This window comes from Pygocentrus nattereri, chromosome 11, assembly GCF_015220715.1.
Source record: "Pygocentrus nattereri isolate fPygNat1 chromosome 11, fPygNat1.pri, whole genome shotgun sequence".
Lineage (NCBI taxonomy): Eukaryota > Metazoa > Chordata > Actinopteri > Characiformes > Serrasalmidae > Pygocentrus > Pygocentrus nattereri.
This window is the reverse complement of record NC_051221.1, coordinates 28,621,091-28,647,813: the sequence shown is the minus strand read 5'-3', so window position 1 is coordinate 28,647,813 and position 26,723 is coordinate 28,621,091. Positions and strand designations below refer to the sequence as shown.

At 38.8% G+C, this 26,723-nt stretch overlaps 1 protein-coding gene across 2 annotated transcripts in view; it reads right to left on the bottom strand.

The window, feature by feature from the left end:
- wwox (WW domain containing oxidoreductase) overlaps nucleotides 1–26,723 on the bottom strand; it is a 218,022-nt gene that overhangs the window by 158,167 nt on the left and 33,132 nt on the right. For both annotated transcript variants that reach the window (XM_017699435.2, XM_017699437.2), the window contains exon 6: nucleotides 4,187–4,275. In XM_017699435.2, coding sequence (XP_017554924.1) covers nucleotides 4,187–4,275 — 89 coding nt within the window. The remainder of the gene's footprint in view (nucleotides 1–4,186; nucleotides 4,276–26,723) is intronic.

Below are 26,723 nucleotides of genomic sequence, written 5' to 3'. Positions count from 1 at the left end.
TCTTACTCGTTGCTCATTAACACAATGAATTTCCCTCAAAAACATAGAACATAAACTTTTAATCAATGCTACATGATTTTTTAAGTAGAAGAACAGACATCTTGACAATATGTGCAATAAAATGAAAATATAGAAGGTTCCACCTGTGTAGACAGCCCAGCAGCAACCCAGTGTGGGGGAGACACAGAGGGGGACAAGAGCTCTTGCTGGAGCTCAGCAGTAAAGAGGGGGTTATAGGCCATGTCAGGCCCAAAGGGAAGGCCATGGTACAGGGCAGCCAGCCGGACCTGTAAGGCCACATTTGAACCCCATCCCCACATTCACTGTGGGTCACTGGGCCAAATAAATGATTTGGGTCCCAAATGGCCTCAGGCTAATGGGTTAATCTTTCTCTCTTATTAAATGCTATCAGCTTCCATTAGAAGCAGTGCGGGTCTGATGTGAATGGAAGGCTGAGGCAGAGAGAGGAGAGAGAGATTTGCAAGTGGCTGGCCTGTCGCTTTGCTCACTCAGCCATGACAGAGAGGAGAGTGGAGTACTGGCAGACTGGTACAGTGATACACACACACACACACACACACAATAATATAACTGGCCTTCATAGGTATTTACTATGGCATGCACACAAGACATTCAACCACAAATAAACACATACAGTCTTACATACAGTTACATACATCTACTCTACCAATACGCACACAAATAAATACACAGGAGCAATAATAAAGTAAAAGGCATCCAATTATGTTAGACCCACCTTATGTTAGATCCATGTGTATTAGTCATGTGATATTTCTACCATGGCTGTTATATTTGGGACACATTTTCTGGCGCTGCTATACAATGTAAAAATAAGTAGCAATGAAAGATGAAAAAACGGTACCTCGACAAAGTGGATTAAATACACTGGGGCCCTTTCCTAGAAATGGGAGTAACAGCGATCTGTAGACTGAAATGTTTTTATGTGACTGGCATGAAACAAACATGCCATTGTCATATGCCAGTCTCAAGTGAAACAAGCTAATAATGAATAGAATGTGACCAAAAATTGAACCAGTCATTGACTTTTTCTGTATTTCAGTTAAATTATCATTGCAATGTTAATTACACAAGTAAATTACGGCACATACAGAACTTTCAACGTGTCACTGAATTTTTCTGGTTTCAATGAGCACATATGCCAGTTCAGTGGAAACATACTTGTATTGTATAAAATGATATTTTACAAACTCTGAAGCATGATGTGCGAATGGAAAATGACAATAGAGATGTATCTTTCTAGCTAACGTAGTCAATTCTGTCCTCAGAGTGGTAGCCACTGCAAAATGTGCCATTACGTGAAATGCAAGGACAAATTCTGCTTTCAAAGTCTCCTCCACTACCTTTTCTCTCTCTCTTTGGGTCATTTTCCAGGGCAGTGTTTTGAGAGCGTGTTAATCAGGAGAGATGACCAATAAGGCCTCATTAGGGCTCATGCAGCAGCAGGCCGAGGGGGGAGGTGTGTGAATTTGAGTGGTAGAGGTGGAGTGGCTGGGGGAGAGGGTGGCGGTCACCTCCAGGGCTTTGGCTGCTGACCAAGCTGCTGCTGCAGGCTGCAGTGTCCTGCCTGAGGGCCTGCCTGCGGCCAGATGAGCCCCTGAGCCCCCTGAGAGCCCTGAGAGAAACCACCACCATCACCAACAGCAGCAACAGCAGAGACCCTGCGCATTCCATCCAGTCACCTCTACTACACCACAGCCTATACCGGCCTGGGGGACAACAGCAAGGAAAATACAGTAGCTGTACACGACAGGACAATCTGAGCAGAGCAGGGACAGCAAGTGCCCGAAAGCTTCGGGGAATACACAGAGGTGGCATCTCTCTCAGCCACCAAACATCTCCTCAAGGAGAAGACTGGACCAGCGGTGTCAGAGAAATTTTTAGCCACAGTTAAAAACATCATGACCCAAAGTACAAGAGACTGGAGTTTTACAGTCCTCCATTCCATATGAAACACTAAATTAAATCTCAAAAGTGTTGGGAGGATAAAACAGAAGTGTGATATTTTTACAACAGGCTTTTGTCATTAACTGATATTACCTTTAACCCTTAAAACTCAAGAGTAATTTATTTTGTTTCGTCATACTCCTTAAATGTGAATCACGTTTAATTACCAGGGCTGGCCCGAATAATCTGAATACACAAGTATTCGCTTGTTATGTTGGTATTCCTTTCGTTTAATCTTTTGTTAACTTTCTAGACCACAACAGAATTTTACCACTCTTGTGGAATCCTATACAAAATAAATAAACATACTTACTTTAAGTATAAAATGTAAAGTAAAATAAACTGAAAATATTATTTTTAATGGTGGTATCAAGAACGAGCATTTAAAACATGTAAAATTCTATTTGGGCCAGCCTTACTAATTACTCAATGAATTACATTTACGTTCAACTTTCATTCTACATTTATAAATATCCTGCCTCTTAGTCTGGATATCAAATGACACAAAGATATGTATAAATGTAAAGGCTTTTATTGCCCCATAACAAGACTGTAAACACAAAGACATCTTTGTAATAAATTCAAATAATAAAACTAAAAACACAAATGTTGCACAGACTGGAAGTTTAGACTGTGCACTGTCTACAACATTTCTCCAATTATTTTCAAGGGCTATGAGTGAGAATTCATACTGTATTACACAACGCTTTTATTGCTGGTCACAACTGCAACTTCTATGGTTTAACATACTAGTGTCTATAATTTTATCCAACAATGCATTTTAAATAGGGATGAACAATGACACTGGAATTATTATTATTATTATTATTACTATTATTATTATATTGGCAGAATTATCAACATCAGACAGATGCTTAGATGTGATTCAACAATATTTGACTATTCACTTATTTTGGATGAGGAGAACCTTTGGAACAAATTTCCATATTGGTACATCTTGCTGTTGTCTGCCACAAGTTTTTCAGCCACACATGATCACTGAATGTAGCATTTTTTTGAGCTAACCACAGTCCTTTAATGAAGCTAACCAGTGACTGCTAAAGCTTCAAAGTTTTTAAACACACTATACTTAACAGGACATTTTATTTCATCATTACACACCTAATTAAGCTTTCAGTTCCAAATCTTTTTTTTAAAAATGTGTTTAGACAAAACTTTATATATTCATCTTTGACTAGATTTTGAGGGCATGATGAACATACATTACATGCACTAAAATACCCATGTGTACAAACTTCTGGATCCTTGTACTAAAAGCACATGAGAGCTTTTTCTCAGTACTTTACTTGGAGCACCTGGACTGACAAAAAACAGAAACAATGGAGCATCTGACATGCCAGGGAATAATCACAATTAAATCATAATTACACCCCATCAGTCTAATTACTGAACACTACAGGCTGCCATCATGCAACTAATGACTAGCAGAAACATGCCACTGTTTCAGCGTTTACACAAGGCAGATAAAGCCTGTGAAGATATCACAAAGAAACATTCTGTCCCATCACTTTTAGCTCTAAGAAAAAAGGGTGAGCATTGTGGGTGTTTGTCTTTTTCCTTTGCAAAACCTGCCTTTGAGAGCCAATGTCACTGTTCCTTTGCCTTCCGTCACATAATGTAACTTCATGAAAGCTCTGCCAGTAATTGATTTAACTGGGAGACTGTGAAGGACTTCAAAGTCTGTGGAGATGAGATTGATGGAATTATGTAGTAAGGTTGAGATACTTATTTATTGACCAGGGAGAAGGGAGGGGAGGCTTATGATGAGAGAGGCTGGACCTTTTGGCCCCGTGCTGATTTGATAGCTCAGTAATGGAGTGGGGGAAGGGGAAGAAGGGGGTTTGGAGGGGTCAGGCTCTAGCCCTGGACTCAGACCACTGCTCAAATGGAGCTAATGGCTGTCCAGAAAAGTCTAGCCAGGCCCTGACACTGTCCTCCTTTTTCAAGTGCATGACTTGTTTTGAGGAGGGAGGGGTGCACTAAAGCTTTTAATTTGGAAATTGGCAAGACAATGGCCTGGAGATGACAAAAGGATGGAAGAGGGGATCAAAACAGCACTACCCTTCACATTCTGAAATGACATTAGAGCTCACAGAAAAATTCATTGTTTATTTCCCATTAAGAGCATGTGGGCATTCCTAGTAAGTTCAGAATTAGAAAAATGGGAAGATTTACTCACAGTTTCCTTGCTTTGAAGCCTTCTGCAAACTCTCGAACACTTCTCAGTGAGGCCAGGTCCAGTGTCATGGCCTCAACGCGAGCTTTGTGCTAGAGAGTGAGTGAGAGAGAGCAAGGAAGGGAGAAAAAGGAAAAAAAAACAAGAGCACATTTTAAACAAACAGTATCGCAATCATCCATCACCATCACCTAGAGCAGTGGACTACCACCTACAGTTCTCCAGCCACTCTTCTCACCTGTGCATTACTCTAGGTGCTATATGGCCCCAAGGCTTTAGCCACTGATATAGTGACATGGCCGCATTTAAATCAACTCTCTATCCCCAACAATAAATCAGAGGTGCATTTCCTCCAGGAAGAGTTGGACAGTGTGAGGCCGGATAGCATCTCCATATGCTTTTTATGGCACTTTTATGATTCCCCACACTCACCGTATTGAATCCATTCAGTATTTACACTAAGTGTGCAGCGAGGCCTTGCAGAAGCCTGTGCTCTTATGAAGTCCATAATGGCATATAGAATAGGCTTGAGGGATAAATAATGGATGAAAAAAGCCAAATCTGCCATTATGGTGGCGCTCAGCACCGGCTTTTAAGTTTACCTTTGATCGCTCTGTAACGTGATCAATAAGAAGAAAGGCGTATAAATCACTCCAAAAGATATAATCATAGTTTTACTGGTCACGGGTCAATCACAGGTCCCCTGAGGTAAAGAAAGCAGCCACAGGGTACTGCCACACACAGCTCATTCCCCAAATACCCTATTTCTGCCCTGAAAAGGCAGACATTACCACGCTCAGGCCATTATACACTGAGAAGGAACACTGTACAAAGTAAAATGTAGCTAGAATTTTTTTTTTGTTCAAAATTTATTTTCTTTCCACGAGCAGCTGTGTGCAAGGTTAGCAGGTTTGGTCCTGTCTCCAGTAGCATCTGTGATGAGGGAGTTGGTTGATGAATGAGCGTCTGAACTCTGCTCATATTACAGTGGGCTTAAGAGACACTGGGCATTTTAATCACGTCACACACAGTACAGCAGCAGGTTAACACAGGACGCACCAGCTCAGCGTTTCCTTCATATCAACCAGCTGTCTGTCAGTCTGTAACGAGCACTAATCAACTGCACAGCAATTAGGGCTCTAGACCGCCCTGCAACAGCACAGCGCCAAGAGGACCTCAAAACAATCATGCCTGTCCCTATAAGCACATACTAATCTTTCTTTAAATATAGTGAGATACAAACTGTCCAACAATATCTTAGTATAATTGCTTAACAGTGCATTATCTGATGGTTCATGACAGGAGCCGGACATTTTTGTGCATTAAGAGATACCTGACCAGACCTCAGACTCAGGATATCAGAGAGCATTCTAGACTGATTTACTTCTCTCAGTCTACCTGTACTGCTGAGAAACCTTAATACAAAAGCCTCAGGCCTCACACACAAATGGAACAGTTTGGTAAAAAATTAAACATACGCAATACTCCCTATACCTCAAATGCAGTAGATCAGATAAGACACGTTTGATGTCCGAAGCTTGCTGCTGTAGTTTTGAACTGGAGTTACAAGATTAATTTATCTTTAACTTGACTTAAACTATGTTCAGTTGCTAAGTAATCTTAGGTAGACTTGCTTATATGGTTTTTGACACTATGAAATACTGTTATCTACAAAAAGGGACATAAGTACTGATAAATTTCAAGCTTCCTGGTGGCTGCTACTATTGATATTAGCTGTGTGACATATGTCTGTGCATTTTGATAGATAACAATACGTCATACAGGGTCAGAAACCTCAAACAAGTTTACTCACAGCTTCAATGTAAAACAAATGACACAAACTTTGGACACCAAACATACCTTTTAACTTTGTTATTTTTTTATTATTTAACATTATAACACACATACACTGCATGTAGACAAAGATCAAAATAAAATAAAATAAGGCAATAAAGGCCAAGAAAAAAATTGGCAGCAAAATATTATCTATTGAGTAATAATTATGGTCATATGTTTTTAGAAACTAAAACAAACTATTTTAATGCTTTGATTACATCAATGCAGAAGTTAACATGGGATTTTAATCATTGTAGTACTAGACTCTAGACAGGCTATATTATAAAATAAGTAATCCAGCAATCTACTTTAGATCAAGATACATTTCATTACATATTATCTGTACGGTGCAAGACACATTCTATGAAAAATCTTGAAATGGATAAATACATGTGTTGTATATGTGGAGGGGTAGAATCCTAGCCAAACAAGAAGCTCTTCTCTCCAAATAAAGAGGATTTGTAATGGCTGATATCAGTTTTTAAAGAAAGTTATTATAAATAAAAGTGACAACACCTTGAGAACTCCCAGTTACAACAACAGTTTGTAGGTTTACAGGCAAACCTCATGTTGTGGTAACTAGTTAACTAGTAAACCTCTCACATTTCTGCAATTATATCTTTTCATGGGACAACACTATGAAACTTGGATCTAACTTAAAGTAGTCAACATGCAGCTTGTAAAGCATTATAGATGTACTGTCCTCTGAAAATAACTCAACGCACAGCCATTAATGTTTAAATAGCTGGCAACACAAGTGAGTACACCTCACAGTGAACATCTCCAAATTGTGCCCAATTGTGTCGTTGTCCCTCCCTGGAGTCATGTGACTCATTAGAATTACAAGGTTCCAGGTGTGAATTGGGAGCAGGGCTGTTAAATTTGGTGTTTTAGGTACAATTCGCTCATACTGGCCACTGGATATTCAACATGGCACCTCACAGCAAAGAACTCTCTGAGGATGTGAGAATTAGATTTGTTGACCACCATAAAGATGGCCTAGGCTATAAGAAGATTGCCAACACCCCGAAACTGAGCTGTAGCATGGTGGACAAGGTCATACAGCAGTTTTCCAGGACAGGTTCCACTTAGAACAGGCCTCGCCAGAGTCTACCAAAGAAGTTAAATCCATGTGTTCAGCATCATATCTAGAGGTTGGCTTCAAAAACTAAAGACATGAGTGCTGCCAGCATTGCTGCAGAGGTTGAAGAAGACGGAGGTCAGCCGGTCAGTTCTCAGACCATATGCCGCAGAATGCATCAACTCAGTCTGCATGGCCATCGTCCCAGCAGGAAGCCTATTCTGAAGCTGACGCACAAAACATCCTGAAAACAGTTTGCTGAAGACAAGCAGTCCAAGAACATGGATTACTGGAACCATGTCCTGTGGTCTGACGAGACCAAAATAAATTTGTTTGGCTCAGATGGTGTGCAGCATGTGTGGTGGCCCCTGGTGAGTACCAAGACAATTGTCTCTTGCCTACAGTCAAGCATGGTCTGGGGCTGCATGAGTGCTGCCGGCACTAGAGAGCTGCAGATCACTGAGGGAAACATGAATTCCAACATGTACTGTGACACTCTGAAGCAGAGCATGATCCCCTCCCCTTGGAAACTGAACTGCATGGCAGTTTTCCAACACAACAATGACCTCAAACACACCTCCAAGATGACAACTGCCTTGCTGAATGTAAAAGTGATGGACTGGCCAAGTATGTCTCCAGACCAAAACCCAATTGAGCACCTGTAGGGCTTCCTCAAGTAGAAGGTGGAGGAGTGCAAGGTGTCTAACATCCACCAGCTCCGTGATGTCATCATGGAGGAGAGGAAGAGGATTCCAGTAGCAACCTGTGCAGCTCTGGTGAATTCCATGCCCAAGAGGGTTAAGGCAGTGCTAGATAATAATGGTGGTCACACAAAATATTGAAACTGTGAGCACAATTTGAACATGTTCACTGTGAGGTGTAGTCACTTGTGTTGCCAGCTATTTAGACATTAATGGCTGTGTGTTGAGTTATTGTCAGAGGACAGTAAATCTATACTGCTTTACAAGCCGTACACTGAGTACTTTAAGTTATATCCAAGATTTATTTCTATAGTGTTGTCCCATGAAAAGATATAATAAAATATTTGCAGAAATGTGAGAGGTGTACTCACTTTTGATACTTTATATAATAATATAATAACTTAGTTGTGTAGCTAAGTATGACAGAAGAACTTCTGGGTTAACATTTTGATTAACAGCAAAATGAGTGTAAAAGGAATTAAGTGGCAATTAACAAGTTTATCCTTTCATTAGTAGAGGACGTAGACATGCAATTTATTTTGGGAGTGGCAAGGCCAGTTTTGCTTAGGGCCCTGGTAAGGGTAGGATTACATTTAATGGTTCTTATTTAGCTTGAGCACATAGTGCAGCAGGCTTGGGCTGAGGGATGATTATAAGATATTATGAGATGGCCAAGAGCAGAGGGAGCTCACAGACAGCAGGCACACACAACTGGGTTAAGAGCCATATGCCAAGCATGGAAAGCATGTTAACTCATGTCAGAAACAGGGGAGCCACACTGACTGTCTTAAAAGGATTTAACTGGTCTCAGAACACTCTAATGCAGGATGCCCATTTACTGCAACAACACACAATTTAAGTCGGATTAGTTTAACCAGAGGGGGTTTACATCAGCTTTATGTGACAGGCGCCACACTTACAAACAATAACTCGTTGGTGTTAAAGAATTGATTCTTGTGGAATCGACTCTCCATCAGTAGGTCAGGGATCTAACATTACCCTAAAGTTGAGAAAACAGAGGCAGGCAACAAATTTTTTCCTCAATGTATCTAAGAACTTCAGAAATGAAAAATCAGTCTAGTGCTTGTCTTCCTACAAAATACAGTGAACCAGTTAGTTTAGTTAAGGTTACCCCACAACACTGGGCGTGAGCCAATATTAAAACACTAACGTAAGCTAGCTGTTAACTTGTCTATCTAATTTAATATTACTACGTGAAAGCAGTTTAACATATTTATATATATTTTTTTCAAACACCCAAACAAAAAACCCAGCAACTTAACCTAGCTAGCTTAGCTAGTCTAACTAGATAACCTTCCTCAGTATTACTGCAAAGATAACTTTCACAATAAACCAGCTGACATAAAAGATGTTAAGACATGACAAATAATAAGTGCTTAAAGCTGACAGCTAAACACAAATGTGTTTCAGGACAATAACTGCGAGAGCAGCAACCAGAAAAACCTAATGAAGTTATTTCCCTCGGCTGTAGTGTTTCAACTCAGGTTAAACCATTGAGTTTTCCATTGGATTTAGAATTTTAAAGGACAGTGTCCTTGTCCCGTGCAGCTGCAGCAGCTAAAACCCATTCAGCCACTCGTGCAGCTTTCAAGTGGTCTTGATTTTATGATCAAAAACAAGTTTCTCATCAATAGGTATATCAAAAATAAAATGTATAGTATATCAAAATTTATCCTAGTGTCTGAGTGAAATACACCAGTAATGGAGTTAAATCTGCAGAAGCTGAGGGAAAGATGCAAGTTAACTGAGGTTAACCTACCGGTGGCTGAAGGAAAAAAAATCTTTTGTGAACTGTACATGGGCTTCGAGTGACTTAATAATTTTGGCCCAAGTAGCTAAAGGAACAGTCACTTAAGCATCACACCAGCTAGGAAAATGTCTGTGAATGGAAGAGGAGGTAATGCTAGTGTTTAATCCACTCGTTATGGATCAACTCCCTTGTTTGGGAGTCTGGGTGGTTTTAGACCATCAATACATGATATAGTGGTTTAATATTCCTCTGAAGATGGTTAAGATACAGTCTCATTTCATTTGACTCAAAATGAAGGCATGGCAATACTGAAAAAACAAAAAAAACAAAAAAGCAGTTTCTTTAAGCTCTTGCAGTACAGCATGTAAACAAAGAACAAAACCTGCCAACATGGTGACACGAATACAAAGCAGCATGACAGCTGTTATATCTTTCAGTGCTTTTGAACTACAGTTATAGGACTTAAAAAAATGCCTCATGTAAGTTCGGGATGTCAGTAAGCACAAACTCCTTCACTTAGCCAATGAGCTGAACAGCTTGCCAAACAATCAGTATTCAGAAGCAATAATGCTGGCGTCCTACTGCCCAAACCTGCCAGAAAAACTGAAAGATACTGGTAAGTTTTCTTTGATTCTTTTAGCAAAATTCATATTTCTAATTTACATAAGTAGAAATATGTCTTGCACAAATGATTCGAAATTACTTTAGTTCCATTCACGGTCATTCATTTAGGACTTCCTTCGCAGTGATGCTTTTACTATAAAGAGAGAAATAGAAAGTGGCCAGGCTCTCCTTAAACCAGCTGCTACAACAACCTTCATGTCTTTGTTTATTAACCACATGAATCATGTAAACACAACTAACTAGATGGAACTTTCTCAGTTTCTCCGCTGAAAAAACTACTGCCCAATATGAACTTGGCAGTAGCATTATCTTCCCCATAATCAGGATAATGCTCCCTTTAACAGCAACAAAAGCTGACCAGTGACCTCACACTTTTTCAATGGCCCTGGTTCCGGACATAAAAACTAATTTCTCGTTTTCTCCTTAGAAATTTGAAGAGTTAAACGCCCAACTAAACCAACCAAGTATGAGAAGAATCATAACGTTATAAAATGTATTCAGAGCAAAAAAAATTAACAACTGCCAAAAAGGCACAGTAACTGTGTACTGTGTACATTGTTAAAGCAGGATGGAACTACTCATCCCACACTGCAGCGAACAATCACATTCCCTCAATTTCACATTTTTTTTAGAAGAACAGCTGGTAATGAACAAACAGTGCAGACATGAAGAAAAGTTAATGAATGACTGAGATTACTGTTTTTCAGAAGCCAATCAGACTGTACTGTACATGGTGCACTATTTTTGACAAACCGGGCAAGAGTTTAATACCAGTGCTACTCTCTCACTTTTCATGTTTATTCTTTTCTCCAGAATTTGAAAACTGTCCATCAACAGCTTACTGGAAAGGTTGTGGGCGCTCACCTTCTCTGATTTACTCTTTTTCTCCCTGCCTTCCACCATCCATCTCTTAGATTCTCTCATTAACTCTCCACTGCTCTCTGTTAGCTGCAACCATTAGGAATACACACACTCCATAGTTTTTTGTCTCTTTCCAGTCATCATAGAGCACAAGCAATCAACAGGAGCACACAGTGTCAGAGATAAATTACCCAGCCCCTCCAAAAACCATTTATCTATTTGAGGCCATGTGTGATAGGGACCTTGTCAGGCTTTGCACTCTGCTAGACCCCCCCTCCAACCCCCCCTTCTCCATTCAAAAGCTAAATCATATGAAAAAGGCAATAGAACATTTCCATATGACACATATGCACAGACAGGGCTGCCGGGCTGCTGTCCTGTGTGTGAGGGAGCGTGAAGCGAGCAGGGGCCACGTTCATATAGAGCAGACAAATGGCCAGGAGAAAAGATGATTCTTCTCTCTCTCTCTCTCTCTCTCTCTCTCTCTCTCTCTCTCTCTCTCACACACACACACACACACACTCTCACACACAGAGAGCGAGCGAGAGAGAGAGCGAGAGAGAGCACAAAAGAAAGGGAAAAAAGCAGTGAAAGAGAGAGAGAAGAGAGAAGTACAAAAATAATATAAAGACAGAAAAAGGGAGGGGAAAGTGAAATAATGAAACTACACTGGATTCTCTCTCTCTCTGGAATTGGGGATATGAACTTCTTCCTGCTGGGCTGTCCCGCTCCGTCCCTCAGGAACACTGTCAGCTCACATAACCACGGAAACGCACTGAGCCTTCCGCTCTGCGCCCCTCTGCCGTCCATTAGTTATGCCTGCTATCTACTCCACAGCATTGCTCTCTCATGTCTGCGGTCTGGGAGACTAACAGTACATGACACTTTGAAATAAAGCAGATGTCTGCGAACAAGTGCTGGCAAAAGACTAGTTAGTGGGGACAACCATCTCCTGTGTTCATATGTCACTGCTACCACAGCATAACTGAGTGAATCTGTTCAACTGCACAAAGACACCAGCCTTAACCCTTGACCTCAATAGCACATTCCATTTCTTGTGTCAATCAGTGAACATTTTTCTCACAGCTACACACACAGACATGTGGAAGAGCTACAGTATGTTTAAGCAGCGATGAGGAGAAATACACTAGCCTTCAAGAGCTTGGAATCACCAGTCTAAGGTTGGGCAATATGATGGTATTTTATCATTATCGTGATAAATTGCATCACAATATGCTTTTCTGAGCATAACATGGATATCATTAGTACTTGTCACAAATATAATATCATGATACTTCAAGATGTTTTCACAATATGCATCACAATATATAGTTTTTCTGAAATTTAATAAGCTGGAACAAACAAAATAGGTCCTGTAGTTCCACTAGTTTATAAACTGTAGTTAAGCTACAGTTTATATGAAGATTTTTATTCGTTTTTTATGCACTGCACTAAATCACATTAAACAGGCCTAGTTATGTTCACTTTGCAATAAAACATTGTAGTCAGTGTTCTTTAAATCCAGCGTTATCCACAATAAGAAAACCATACTGTGAAACAATTCATCAAGATAGCAATAAATGATCATCTGACAATATCTAACTTAAAGAAATCAAACTGCATGTCTTATTACAAAGTGAGCATCATTAGGCCTGTTTAATTGCTTTAGTGCAGTGCAGTTGGTAAAACACTGAATAAAACCATTATACCTGTAGCTTGAATTATCATTAAAGAACTAGTCATGCTAATATATAATTATGTTTTTTAAATAAAAAACTACATTAAAAGCTGCACTATGTAAAAATGTTATGTTGGAATTAGCACTGAGCAAGGACAAATAAAGTAAAATATGTTTTTCGGACTACATCATATATCTTATACAAAGCGTGCAATTACACATTACCATCACAGTGGTCTTCAAATCTCTAAAACTTACATAGTGTAGCTTTAACTAGACACCAGGAGGTATTTAAGATATTTTATTCAATGTCTCAAATAAGTTACTGAATGATAATTAATTTGCTGTAATTTTCTATTAACAATATTTTTTCCTTGAAATTTCATCATCTTTTTTGGCATCAACTTCAAATCTTAATTCTTGATTCAAAGGTCTTAGAGCCATTCCGAACATATACTGTATGTTTTAACTACTTCAACTAATTTTCAACTAAGTATTTGAACCCTACTGAGAGAAACCTGCACAGAAATAGTACATTAGTATTATTTTATGCCTTTATACATATTATTTTACAACAGGATTAGTTTTATTATATTGAAAACACTTTATCTTTAATAAATAAATAAATAAATAAAACACTGTTGTATTTATCTTGTACTTGGCAAAAAATACTTGGATTCTGATTCTATCCTTCTGAACTGTGTTGTGTGAGAATGTAAAGCACTACAATAAAAAGAAGAGAAAGCCACATCATTCACAGTAATTCCATCATCATAAAACTGTGTTAGAATACATAGTGGCGCTAGGCGTCAACAAATGTAGGATCCACTGAGAGTGCTGGTATCTCCTCACCTTCCCCAAAGCCTCTGTATACTCCACCTTCAGCCACAGCTCAGCTCACATGGAGATAAATTGGTTTGGTGGGAGTTAGCAATCAGCTGAAATAGCACTCGCAAATTATTTGATAAATGTGAAACGGAGAGGCGACAAACAGGTTTATTTTTACAGTGATGGCACAAGTGGCCTCGGGCCACTTCCCCTGCCTGCTTCATACCCACTTGTGGGCAGTGCGATTTATCACACACATGATGAAGAGGAAGTGAAGATGGGATGGGACTAAGACAGGAAATGGAGGAGGGCTGAATTTGACACCACACATTGTCCCTAAGGTCACAAATAGGCTTTTTCATAAAGATCGAGCGCAGATTTGAGCCAGTCCTAACTGCATAATCAAGGCAGATTTAAAAAAAAGTTGAGAAAAAAGGAACAGCAAACACATGCATGCACTATACTATATGTACTAACAAACAATATATATATATATATATATATATATATATATATATATATATATATATACACAAACAAAAGGGTTAAAAATAACAGGAAAAGCTAGGAAAAGTGGACAATTTATTTAGCCCCCTGTTTACATATTCATGCAAGCTTTCTACAGAATGTATCCAATGTAAATGCCAGAATCCGACTGGTTGTTGTCCTAGTCTTTAAAAATGCAAGAAATAAAGCTTAAAACAAAGCACACAGACCAAACCTGGAGATTTCATATGATCAAATAAACCAATACAATAACAAAAAAAAAATCAACATCAACTACTGTTTTTCAGACACTGCATCATGAATCAAAATACTAGTGTCAAGCCTGACGAATTGTAATTTTCTACAAATTCAACAGCTGAGTATTACATCAGCTGTTAGCAGAGTGTTTCAGTGTCATCCATCACAACATCACATTCACCAAACATTCATGAAGGAATTGATACAATACTCAGAAAAAGACGACTGAGTAGAGGAACAAATATATATATATATATATATAAAAAAAAAAAACGCATGAAGGAGGGGCTGGGGGATCAAGAGAGCCCCCAAAAAGAACGAGCGAGCAGCCTGGACACCTGCTTTTGTCTGCAGATTGAAGTCTTGCGAAGAAAATAAAGTTTATTGCCTGGAAAGAGGAGGGAAAAAGGCATGTAGAAGCATTAAAGCGACAGAGGTGAACAATTAGACAGATGGCCAGGTTTCAGAAGAAGGGGGGAGGGGGGGAGAAAAGAGAGATAGAGAGAGAGAGGAATACATGAACGGAATCGTTCAGGAATTTTATGAGGAGTCTGACAAGCCCACATCTCTTCAAGGGCACAGCAGAGAGGTGAGCAGCGAGTGTAGCTAACTTTGTGCTAAGTGCTGAGTGTGCAGCCAGCGGAGGACACGCACACACACTGAACAGAACAGAGGTGGTGACAGGGCCAAAGGCTTCTAGCATTACAGTTCATTCTGAGTTCAGCTCCACTCATGGTCACACTCCTGACCTCCTAACAAAGTGAAATTTATCTTTAAACATCATATCAGCTTGTAGTAATAGGGTATTTCCAAGGAAACCATTCGAAGTAACTTTTTGAATTGCTCAGTTTCCTCCACTGAATTCTCAGCAGTGCATGTCAGAAAGAGGCTCTGTAAAATTATGTAGTCTCCACAAAAATACTGATGTACATGATTTTACTAAATGAACTGAACCAATAACTCAACAAAATAAAAAAGCACGCATCAACTGTACTTTTCACACTCTATTTCCTGATTTAAAACATTAGAATCTCACATTAATAACAAAAGTTTCCTAACAAAGAGAGAGAGAGAGAAAGAGAGAGAGAGAGACACAGACAGAGAGAAAGAGAGAAAGAGAGAGAGAGAGAGAGAGAGAGAGAGTGAGTGAGAGAGAGAGAGAGAGAGAGAGAGAAAGAGAGACACAAAATTGAGGCAAAAATGATGGCATTCTGACTGAGTATAGCTGTGTACAAAGACCATAGGCCCCTGCTCGTCCAGCAACAGAATATGTCTGATTGCTGCATGGACATGACCACAGAGTCACATGGCAAAGAAAAAGAGTGCACAAAAACAGAGCTGCAGTAATAATTAACATACATTTCAGAGTCTGATTGATATTTTCTGCATTCTGTTCCTTCACCCTCTGTGAAACGAGGTAGGGGGTGTAATATAATTAGAAATTTGTCCATCAGTGCTCCCAAGGGCACATCTGCTAAAAGCACTGCTTAACAGCACAGAGATGAGCCAAACTGCAGAGATCCAGATTAAAAGCCCAGGTGTGCCATGCACCGTCAACGGTTGATGGACCGCACAATATGAGTGGCTATATGGTCCTTAGAAGAGAAGAACAGCAAGTTCTCTCTGTCCGATTCTCAAACTCTACAAAACACATAAGGGCTCTACAGGTTTGGAGGAAGAGCTGAACATCCTCTGATGCACTGCTCAACAAATAAAAAGAAAAAAATACTACTAATACTATTATCATTATTATTATTATTATTAATAATAACAAAACAAGATAAAGACCGTGTGGCTAAACACTTTGTTCAGGAGACACACAACCACAAAGACACTCACTGCTAGAAGAAATGAAGCCAACTCTAACTCGGCCTCAGTCCTCACTCCATACACAACATACTTCACACTCATGAAATTTTACCTACTCATTCTTTCAGCGTGTATAAAGGCACTCATAAGAAAACCTCATACCTCTGAAAAGGTCATTTTGAAAAGGAAAAAAAGACTTAGTTAATTAATGTAACTTAATTAATATAAAAAATTCAAATAATTTTGGACCATTTTCATTCCACTCATCATGGAATGTTCACACAATGTAAAGAACCACTAATGAAATGACAATGACCAGCTAATATTAAGAAAAAAAGAAAAACACAAAACCAAAAAATACAAGGAACATTAACATAAACTCAAGTTTTAATATGACAGTGATTACTTGAAGATTACTGATGTCCAAACAGCTGAATATATAGTACTGCCAGATATATATATTCCACAGAGACCGAGGAAAGAGGGAAATGAGAGAAACGAGAGACTTCAATTACAGTGGGGTCTAAAAGTCTGAGACCACATTAAAAATCCAGGTTTTTTGTATTTGGAAAGTTTCAGAATTTTGAATAATGTAAAACAAAGAAAATGTATGACAAATAGAACAAATAAATACTCCTATACATGATTCAAATCTAAGAAAATCTGTGGCACTGTTAAAGTTAAGGTCTTTGTTTTTAAGTCTTACTCTTTCTTTCGAAGCACATGTTCAGATGACTCTCAGTTGGATTATATCTTTTTATCAGAGGCTTTTGTCAGTGTTAATGACCAGTCCAGTGTATGTTGTCATTAAAGCAAAAGAGGGCATACAAAATACTCAGAAATTCAGGCATTTAAATACATAATACATATTATTATTATATAATGTAATATTATAACAAAAATAATAATAATAGAATTATATTAATATATTAGAGTATTATCTATATACACTTTTCAAAGATTCTACTTTTCACTTAATTTGTTATGCTAAAACTATATTTGTAATGAAAAAAACTTCATAAAATTAGAAAAAAAATACAAATTAGAAGCATTTTCAGAGGGGTCTCAAAATGAGAAGAGAAAAAGAGAGAGAGCCATAAAGAGACAATCAGAGCAGACAGACAGAAGTCTCAATCTGAAATGATGTCTTTCAGAAGCTATTAAAAAGCAAGGTTCATTTATATAGCACCTTTCATACACTGCAGCGATTCAAAGTTCTTTCCAAATGCAAAAATACAAAGATAATTCAAAATTAAACTTTAAAAATCTGAAAGAGAATATTTAAAAATGACGTCTGATGCCCTCATCCTGCCTGCTACATCTTTGCGGAGTCTTTTTTATTTTTGTGCTGCCTCTGTTTTTAAAAGAAAAAGAAACAGTAGGAAAATTTCAGTGACCTTGTGATGACCTGACCACACAAAATTGGTCATCAACTTTTAAGACTGTATTTTATCATGTTTTTTTTTAAAGCAGGGGGAAAGGAGAGAAAAATGGGCAGCACTGGTGCTCCATATATCATCCTGTCACAATCATGACATTCCTTCATAAATACCCACCAATCTCCTCTCCACCTGGCTGCCCCCGCTATTCAAGCCCTGTGGAAACAGCTAATTACTGCACCTTCGCTCTTTCTCTTACACACACTCTCTCTGCTTCTCTCTCCTCTCTCTCTCTCTCTCTCTCTCACCTGCATCCTTTCTCTCCCACTTGCTTTGTGCTCATGCTCCTTTCTCACTCCTCTTCTTGGCCAAGCCTCATTTTTGTCTCTTCCTTGTCTTAGTTCTCACTTTAAAAACGGTGGCGAGGCAGGAGCATACAGAAGCGTGAGGAGACCCTTCAACTTCAACACGCACACACACACACGCACACAAGCCCATACACAAACGCACATGTGCGCGCACACACGCACGCACGCAGTGCAATTAATAAAGAGGCTGGTCCCTCCTGAGCACTGGAAGAAAGTGCCTGTTCAGCACATAGAAGGAGAATATGCAATTTCCCCAAGTTAAGTCTATATTAAATTGATTTCTTCTTTCTGTGAGACGGGCTCGCCTCTCTCTCCCTCTCTCCTCCTAATGAAAGGCAGATAATCTACAGGTTTTCCCTCTGCTGAAATCAAGTTACAAATCAAGCACTGGGAGATATGGAGAAGGAGCTACAAGGACACACAATGATTTCACAGCCAAGGCACAGGCAAAACACCCACAGATGCAAACACACTACAGAGAAGAGACTCATTCTACAGTGATTAAAATAAAAAAAAAAGTTTTAGAAAAGAAAAAGCACCATTTCATTATTTGGAGGGTCTTTAAACTTTAAAATAGTTCTTCAAATGCAAACATCTTATTTACAAAAAAATCACCTTTGAAACCAAATGTAGTTACATTATGGCGTTGCTCAAAAGAACCTATTTTGCTGCCATTATTTTATATTAAGAGCATAGGTGAAGTGCATTCATCATTAAGAGGGATTAAAATGTGTTAATTACCAAAGCTCTCAAGCCTGACATCCACAGGAGGAGGCTACAGACTAATGGGTGTGAAGCACGCATCACACAGCGAGAGTGTGTTTGGGAGGGGGCTGCTTCAAAGATTGCTCCTCTTCACTCATTTTAATAGTGAAAATAATAAATTAATAAAGTAAAAATTCATATCACTATTAATTGTCTAAATATTAATTGTCTAAGTATTGTTTCTCAACAACATTGTCAGGTTTGTTGGTAGACAGCAGATATTATAGGGAAATTCCACAGATTTTGCTGTGTAATTCAATCAATGAGTTGTAAACAGTCATTCAGAGTGGTTTGATATGAAATGGTTCATTGAGGAGAAACTTACTGACAATCTAAACCAGGGGTTGTGCCATTTTCAGCAGAACTATAGGCTTTTTATTCACTATCCAAAACAACCACTAAGCCTGCACACTTATATGTAATACTGGTAATGAAAATGGTAGTAGGTCTGAAAGAAAAAAAAAACATTTATTTTTGCCTTAAAAATCCTACCTATCTAAAAAATGCCATAAAACAATGTCTCAGGCATCAGGCAGCATATCTGTAACAATTGTGGGCAAAAGCTTTCAGTGAGGTACCTTTAAGAGGTATTAAATGCTTAGAACATCTGGTTCCTATCACCACCACTGTGAACAAATCTGACTAGAATGAAGCATTTCACACTGAATGACTTTATTTACATCGTTACAAATAAATGCAGCAACACTGTAAAATCGGTTGAATTCCCTTTTAACATCCTATGTTTGTGTATGTCCTTGTTAAAGGATGTGTTGCATTTTGTTACTTCATGTGTTTCACACCTTTCATGTTTTCCTTGCCCTTTATCAAACCATCTGTGAATCATTTCTGTTTGATTATTAAGCACAGCGCAAGTCATGCGACCAATCAGAACCTTTATCCTTTGCTCCTACAAATGCTACAAGAACGGCTTTTTAATTCTGAGAAGACAGGCTTATATTTTTTTTTGTGCATTATTTTAAACTGCATTCCACAGCACATCTATATCATTAATACTTATATCTTCACCGGTAGCATTCATTGTGTAAATAAAAACCTTTAACTTCAGTTCATCTGACATGTGAGGTGTGCGTGAGAGAGTGTGCATGTCTCCAGGCTCGGTCTCTGAATTCTACGGGAGTCAGAAAGTGGACAAGGCCGTCACCTCTGCTTTTGGTACAGTGCACACAGGTTAGAGGCGGGGCCGTGGGGCATATGCTTTATAAAAAAAAAAAAAAAAAAAAAAAAAAAAAAAAAAAGAAAAAAGCATACACGCACACACAGATACAACACGTTATAGAGAAATCAAAAATGACATCCCATCAAAACATCTATTCACATTAAAGTTAAAGGGAAAAGGGTGAACTGAGACAAACACACCGTATTCCTGTTCTATTAATTCTGAACAACTGAAGTGGAAAAGGCTGTTCATACATGCTCGCTCAGACCACCCACAGGGTTCTTTTCCCTCCACCTTCCTCATCGTCCGTCCATCTCTTCCTCTCTCTCTCGTCCTCTCTCTCACTCTCTCCCTCTCTCCCTCTGCCACCCCCCCCCCCAATCTAGCACTACAGGGAGATATTAGATTTGCATCAGAAAGTGATGTAGATTGAAATAATGCATCTTTATCGCTGAAGATATTGAGAGATTTACTCCCAATTTTGCTCAGCCCCCACACAGATCTGCTCACCGTGCAGAAATCTACCAACACATCTGCCATGTTTTCCCATATCCTAACAACCACACATTAATGCAATACCTATTGCTCCCCAGTATTTCACAGGCAGAAATAAGCTCCACCAATTACATATTTACACTGGCTGTATTTTGCGATTCTGCAAGTTTTTTCTCAATCTCTCTCAGTATGTAATTTAGTGGACAGAGGAAGAAGATTTAAGGACATTTCCATTGCCTATGTTAGATCTAATGAAGTCTGTACAAGGTAAATCAGATTGTGCTTGAGCAAAAATTCATACTGTTAATGTCAGCAGAATGACTGCTCCTAGAGAGACAAAATAATGAGTTTCTTTTTTTACATGCTTCTCCCTTTATGACTGCATTGTTCCAAATCAACTTTCATATAATTTCACTCCATGTTTTTCAACAATTCAAACTTCTTTGAAAAAATTCCACGCATCTCAGTATCTACAGGGCCGAAAGACGTAAAAGCAGCCCTCTTTCCCATTCTGTTTCAATTAAGCTTTAATTTAATCCAATGCAATTTCTCATATAATTTCCGCTTTGAAAGTTTTGTACCTATGCCAGCAGCAATCTAGCAGTAATATAAAAAAAGAATAAAAATCAATACAAAGTAAACTGTAAATTAACAAGAGATTTATAGTGTGTAGACAGTAAAGCAATGATGTAGGTTGGCTTTTAATTCTACTACCCTTTTGCCTATTTGAGATGTGGACCACATCTTCAAGACGAGCGAACAGAATTAAAACGCAATCAAACAAAAATAAAAAGCTATTAAGAAAAATGGGGCCTGAGGCTGAAACTCCTTTTGCAAACCCATGCCAAAGCATGTGTGAGTGCACTGCATTCCTATAATGCATGTTTAATACCATCACTCCAAACATAATCACAGAGTTCATAGAACAATGTAATAAATTTAGCGTGCGAACCGTGACAAGGTCAGAGGTCAGGAAACCGTAGCCTACTCGTGGAACGCTGCTTGACAGGAAATAAATGATGCATTGTAAACAAATTGTGTTATTGCTTTAATTCATGCAGTCTAATATGATTTGGTGGCAGAGGAGTCCTCTGCCAGGCTCTGGTGAGAGACGGAGAGGAGAGACGTGGACGGACACGGCGACACAGTGACACGGACATCTCGTCTCGTTCATCTCCACTGCAGCAGTAAGTACATTAAGATCAGTCTGCAGAGGCTCACCACGTAATCACACTCACGCCCTGAAAATCATCAATGCTCGCCTTCTATCTCTGAACAAATTAAATTATCTCTGCTGCAAATTGAGTTTGACTGGGCAACTGGTCTGACTCTTTGGCCAAACCGTGCTTAGACTGAGAAGAGAAGAGAAGAGAAGAGAAGAGAAGAGAAGAGAAGAGAAGAGAAGAGAAGAGAAGAGAAGAGCTCAATCTTAGTTTAAAACTCAGATTGTAATATGAAGCTCCATTTCAAAGCCCTGCTGAAGTACATAAAGACATTTTTTACTTCCATCTAGACAGTAAGGGAGCAGCAGCTGAGAGAATAAACACCTCTAGTTTAGGAACAGAAAGTCCAATTTCTCACTGAATATTACAGGAAACAACACACATTTTCCTCATTAAGTTATAGGTATAAATGCTTTAAAGCATGAAATTACCCTCGAGCCTCCCTCTCGAAATAACCTGGTTTGCAAACAAATGATCCATGCAAAAGCAGTAAAATGCAGATTATTAAAATAATAGGAGGGACTGAAATTTGCATCCACAAAACTATTCAGCATACACAGTGCAATTATTGTACTCATCCCCCTCCCTCTCTCCTACTTTCCTTTTACCCAGTCCCAGTGAGCAGCAAGAACAGCACACTGCTCCTAACTAAACTATTCAAAGTTTGAGTCAGCCCGAGAAAACAAACCACACATTATTTCCTATACAATAGTAGAGCACTAATGCCTGCCTTATGTTCTGAGGAAACCTACAGGATTACTCACAGACTCCAAGGCCTTGAGCTCCACCAGGTGAGTGTTACCACCTTCATAACATAACTCATGTCACACCTTTTCTTTAGAACTTGTGTAGTGCGCACACAAAATACATTCTCCTGCTCTCTGTTTCTCCATTTACTGCAGAAAGGCCTAATCTCTCTCTTTCTCTCTCCCTTTTGTTTCATAATCCTTCACTCTTCCAAAATAAAAATAAATAGCTAACTTTGTGCAGACACAATAACTATCTCCTTACTCTCGAACCCCCGCTAGCCCACATCTTGGGTGACTGTTCCATATGGTCCAAATGGAGAGGAATGACTGGCCATCCATGCTAAGCTCTGCATTACGTCTGAGTTATGGCCACCATTTGCAATTCAGAGTGGCTCTTTGGAGAGTTGACCACCTTGGTAACACCCCCATCAGTGTAGGGGTACACAGAGCAATCAGGGAGATTTACCGTGCCAAGCGGAAGTTTCCGGAGAGCGCAGGGCGCAAGAGGAGAAGCCATTCTCACACTCGCGCTCTCAAAAAAAGCCCTACTGGGTCACATTCTAGTGGAGACGAGCTGCCACACTTAATGAGAGAGACTCAGAGTCTGAACTCTACACACACACACACACACAGAGTGAGAAACAGAGTGAGAGACACAATGAGAGACAGACAGTGAGACACAATACGAGAGACACAATACGAGAGACACAATATGAGACAGAGAGAGAGAGACAATATATGAGAGAGAGACACATTATATGAGAGAGAGAGAGAGAGAGAAAAAGAGAGAGAGAGAGAGAAAAAGTTTACAGATTGGTATAAGTTTGGTTTATGCAAGCAGAATTTTCAAGCCAACACACCAAAACCATCTTTATTCCTGTATCTTTCATCATATGATTTCATATGATCACCATCTAGACCTTTAAATAAAAAAATAATTAATTAAAAGCATCTGTCTTGTAGAACTATATGTAGTTCTTCTGATCACTTTGGTGTTCTTTAGTTGCCTTAACAGTGCATTTTTTTCAAAGATTCAGTAGTGATTCTACAGTAACAATAATTTTTATTTGACTTCAACCAAATTTAACAAAAACATTTTCTGTTTTTTTTTTGGAGGTCTAGTTACAGCATTTGTGGCAAATACAAACAAAAATACAACTTGTTTTCGTCAATAAATTAAAAAATTTAGTAAATATGATTTAAACAGTTGATTTATGATTGTCACATTTTTGAGTGGAGGAGCAAACAGGATTGTTAATTTAATCTTTAAAACATATGTAACTAATGTACTGCATATATAGATATATATGACTGATTTCAAAATATTTTAAATATTGATATTGTTAAGATTGTATTTAAACATTTTCTGAAAACAATACCAAGGAGGCGTGTTTCTCTGTGACACTGAAAAATGAAACAGAAATGAAATTAAAATGAAAAATAATGTAGTACTTCAGTTAGGAAAAGACCTGAAGGTCAAAGGTTACTAAGACACAGAGAACAATTAAATTACAGTTTAAGTATCCTCAAATATCCTGAGATAAAGGTAAAGTCTATTTTGACTCATATTTTATAAAAAACAAACAAAAAAAACCCTTTTCAAATAAATATAAAGACTTGTCAGACTTTTAGTTTATGACTAGTGCAATACAAAAAAAGTCAGGCTATTTATTATATTGCTTGTCATGTGCAATGCAAAAGCCAGAAGTGAGCTAAAGAGAGATGAACAAAAGGAAAGCCGAGGAGCAGGGCTTTCCGATGGCTTGGGATCAGCTATTAGCCGAAAGAGAGAAAAATTGGGGCCTCCGAAACATTAATCAAACTCTTCACCTAGTGGGCAGCCATATGGCGGAACAGCATGTGCATCGCGCAAACTTGCTGATCGCCAGTAACAGGGTGCAATTAATTCCACTGGCTGCATCCAGCACAGGCCTACCGGTTAAGAGCCCAGGGAGAAAGGGCTGCAAAAAGTGCTACTCTTCTCTTTCCTGCCCAAAAACGGAGGGATCAAATGCAGAGTGATGAATGAGGGCGAGGCTCGGGCCCTCGCTCACAGGCTCACAAAAACATGACTGCGTGAGGATGGCGGGATCAGCAGAGGAGGGGCAAGAGTGGAGGGAAAGGACAGTTTTGGAAGAATGAAGCAGGATAGGGAATGTCTTTACAGGCTGAAGACAACATGACACAGAACTCTCTATAGATTTATTGATTTCAAAGTGCTTCTATCGGATACTGAAGCGCATAACTGAGAACAAAATGCTTATAATGGGGGAAAAAAAGACAGAAATTGTCAGTGTAAACCAAAATTCCTAAGGAAAGTGCCTTCAGGAAGAATAGTCAGAAAAAGAAAAGTTCAATAAGTCATAGCCCAAGTCTGGCCATCTTTCTCTTTTTCTCTTAAGCTGTGACATCTACTCTTTTCACAAAAAAAAGGCAATATTCAAGACATTATAAACAAATACATCAAATCAAAGCAGTTTTTAGCTTATTTCAGGTGGTCCCTCACAGGATTAATTTTCCCTGCAGCGTTTTTAACATTTATTTTATCACTGAGACTGAGATGCGTTCATAGTTCGCTGTAGTCACATGGTTAAGCTTCAGTCTTCACTTAGGAATTCCTGTCAAAACCTGCTATTTTTCACGTCCTGCAAAATTAGCGTCTCTTTTACGCTCTTAACAAAGTGGAGGCTCCTTAATGCATAACCTGGAATATTTCAGTAGTGGAAATGAGCTCCTGTTAGCTATTCCCCTGGCCCTTCCCCTCTCTCTGGCCCATACCAATATCTGAAATGACTTTAGGGATGTTTGCTTCATTAGAATACACCCCTCCTCCGTAGACTCATTGTGCATTTTGGGCCATGCATTATGACCCTGGTGGGACACCACTAATGAGAGGAACTCCATGTCTCTCAACTTCCTGGGTGGACAGCTCTGCATTTCCTTGCTTCTGCTTATGTCCAGCAGGCCAGCACTAAATAATGAGCTGCATTCATCACAGGAACAACATTAACACACACACAGTTTTTCACATGCATGTAAAACACACACATAGATTAAGAATCACACACACAATCACAGGCAAGTATATACAGGTTTTAAAAACTATAGAATTTTGAAAAAGCACAAGAAAATGTGTCTTTTACCACAGTGAAACAACCAGTCATGAAACAGGTCCAATCACAGAGAGCTTTTGGTGGAAAAGTTCAGATTCAACCATCACATTCACTGTTAATAAATGACAAATTTCTGATGGTTCTCTCTTATTGACTTTAAAGAATATTTGATCAGCTCTAAATGACATTTCATTAAGATCATGCATGACATTTCACTGGTAGGCATTATTAACATTAACCTAGAGCCAAAACATTGTTGCAGTGGTGATGGTGTTGCCCTGCACTCACTAAGGGGCCGTCTTTATGGCTGCTACCGGCCTCAGTCATGAGCAGATTTATGATTATTTGAGTCCGCAGCAAGCTCCTCTCCCTGGGCCCTGGCGTTCAGCTGGGATTTAATGAAGTGCTGTTCAGGCAGTGTATGGCTGGGTGCTGCTTAACTGCTCTTAGTTATAAGATCACGCTGGCTGAATGAAGCAAAGCATGGTTGAGGCTGCAGCCTCCTTAGAAATCCAAACCATTGTAATAGCCAAGTATCATTTGTTTTACCACTACAGTGCAGATGGGTGTGTTTATTTAAATACATGGAAAAGAGATTTTAGTGTTCATTTACTTAACTGGCTATTAGTATACACATGTAGTGTGAAATAAAGAAATTAGTGTAGTATCTTATATAAAATTTATAAATATAAAAAAAAAGCTTTTGACTGAACTTGAGAGAATTTTTAGCTAGGATTTCAGGTAATATTGGAACCTAAGCAGCTGATTTCTTTTGTACACAGAAGGTTACTTTCAGAGATATCAGTATCAGACCAATATCAGCAAAAAAAGGCTGGACAGAAAACCAAAATAAAGAATGACATTTTCTGCAGGTACTGGCCCACTACCTGACAGCAAATCTGTGTCATCTCTAAATGTTACCCTCTTTCTTTTTTATATTTAAACCGATATTGAATATTTTCTTCTTCTTAAAAAGTATGTATGAATAAATGTTACATAACAGAACAAAAACAACTGAAATTTGACTCTTTTTTTTTTACTTAGCAGAGATTTTACTTTTGGCTGTTGAAAAGGTAAGTACAACCTTGGTTTCAGCAACTGGTGTAACTGTATGTAGGCATTTCCTATAACTGTCTACCAGTTTCTTGCATCTACTGGAGGAGATTTTACCATTTCCCAAAGTAGAATTATTTAAACTATGCAGTGTTTGAGTGATTTCTTGCATGTATCCCCCTACAGCATTTCAATGGGATTCAGATCTGGTCTTTGACTAGGCCATTCCACAACCTTCCATTTCTTCCTTTTGAGCCATTCCTTGGTGGATTTACTTGTATGTTT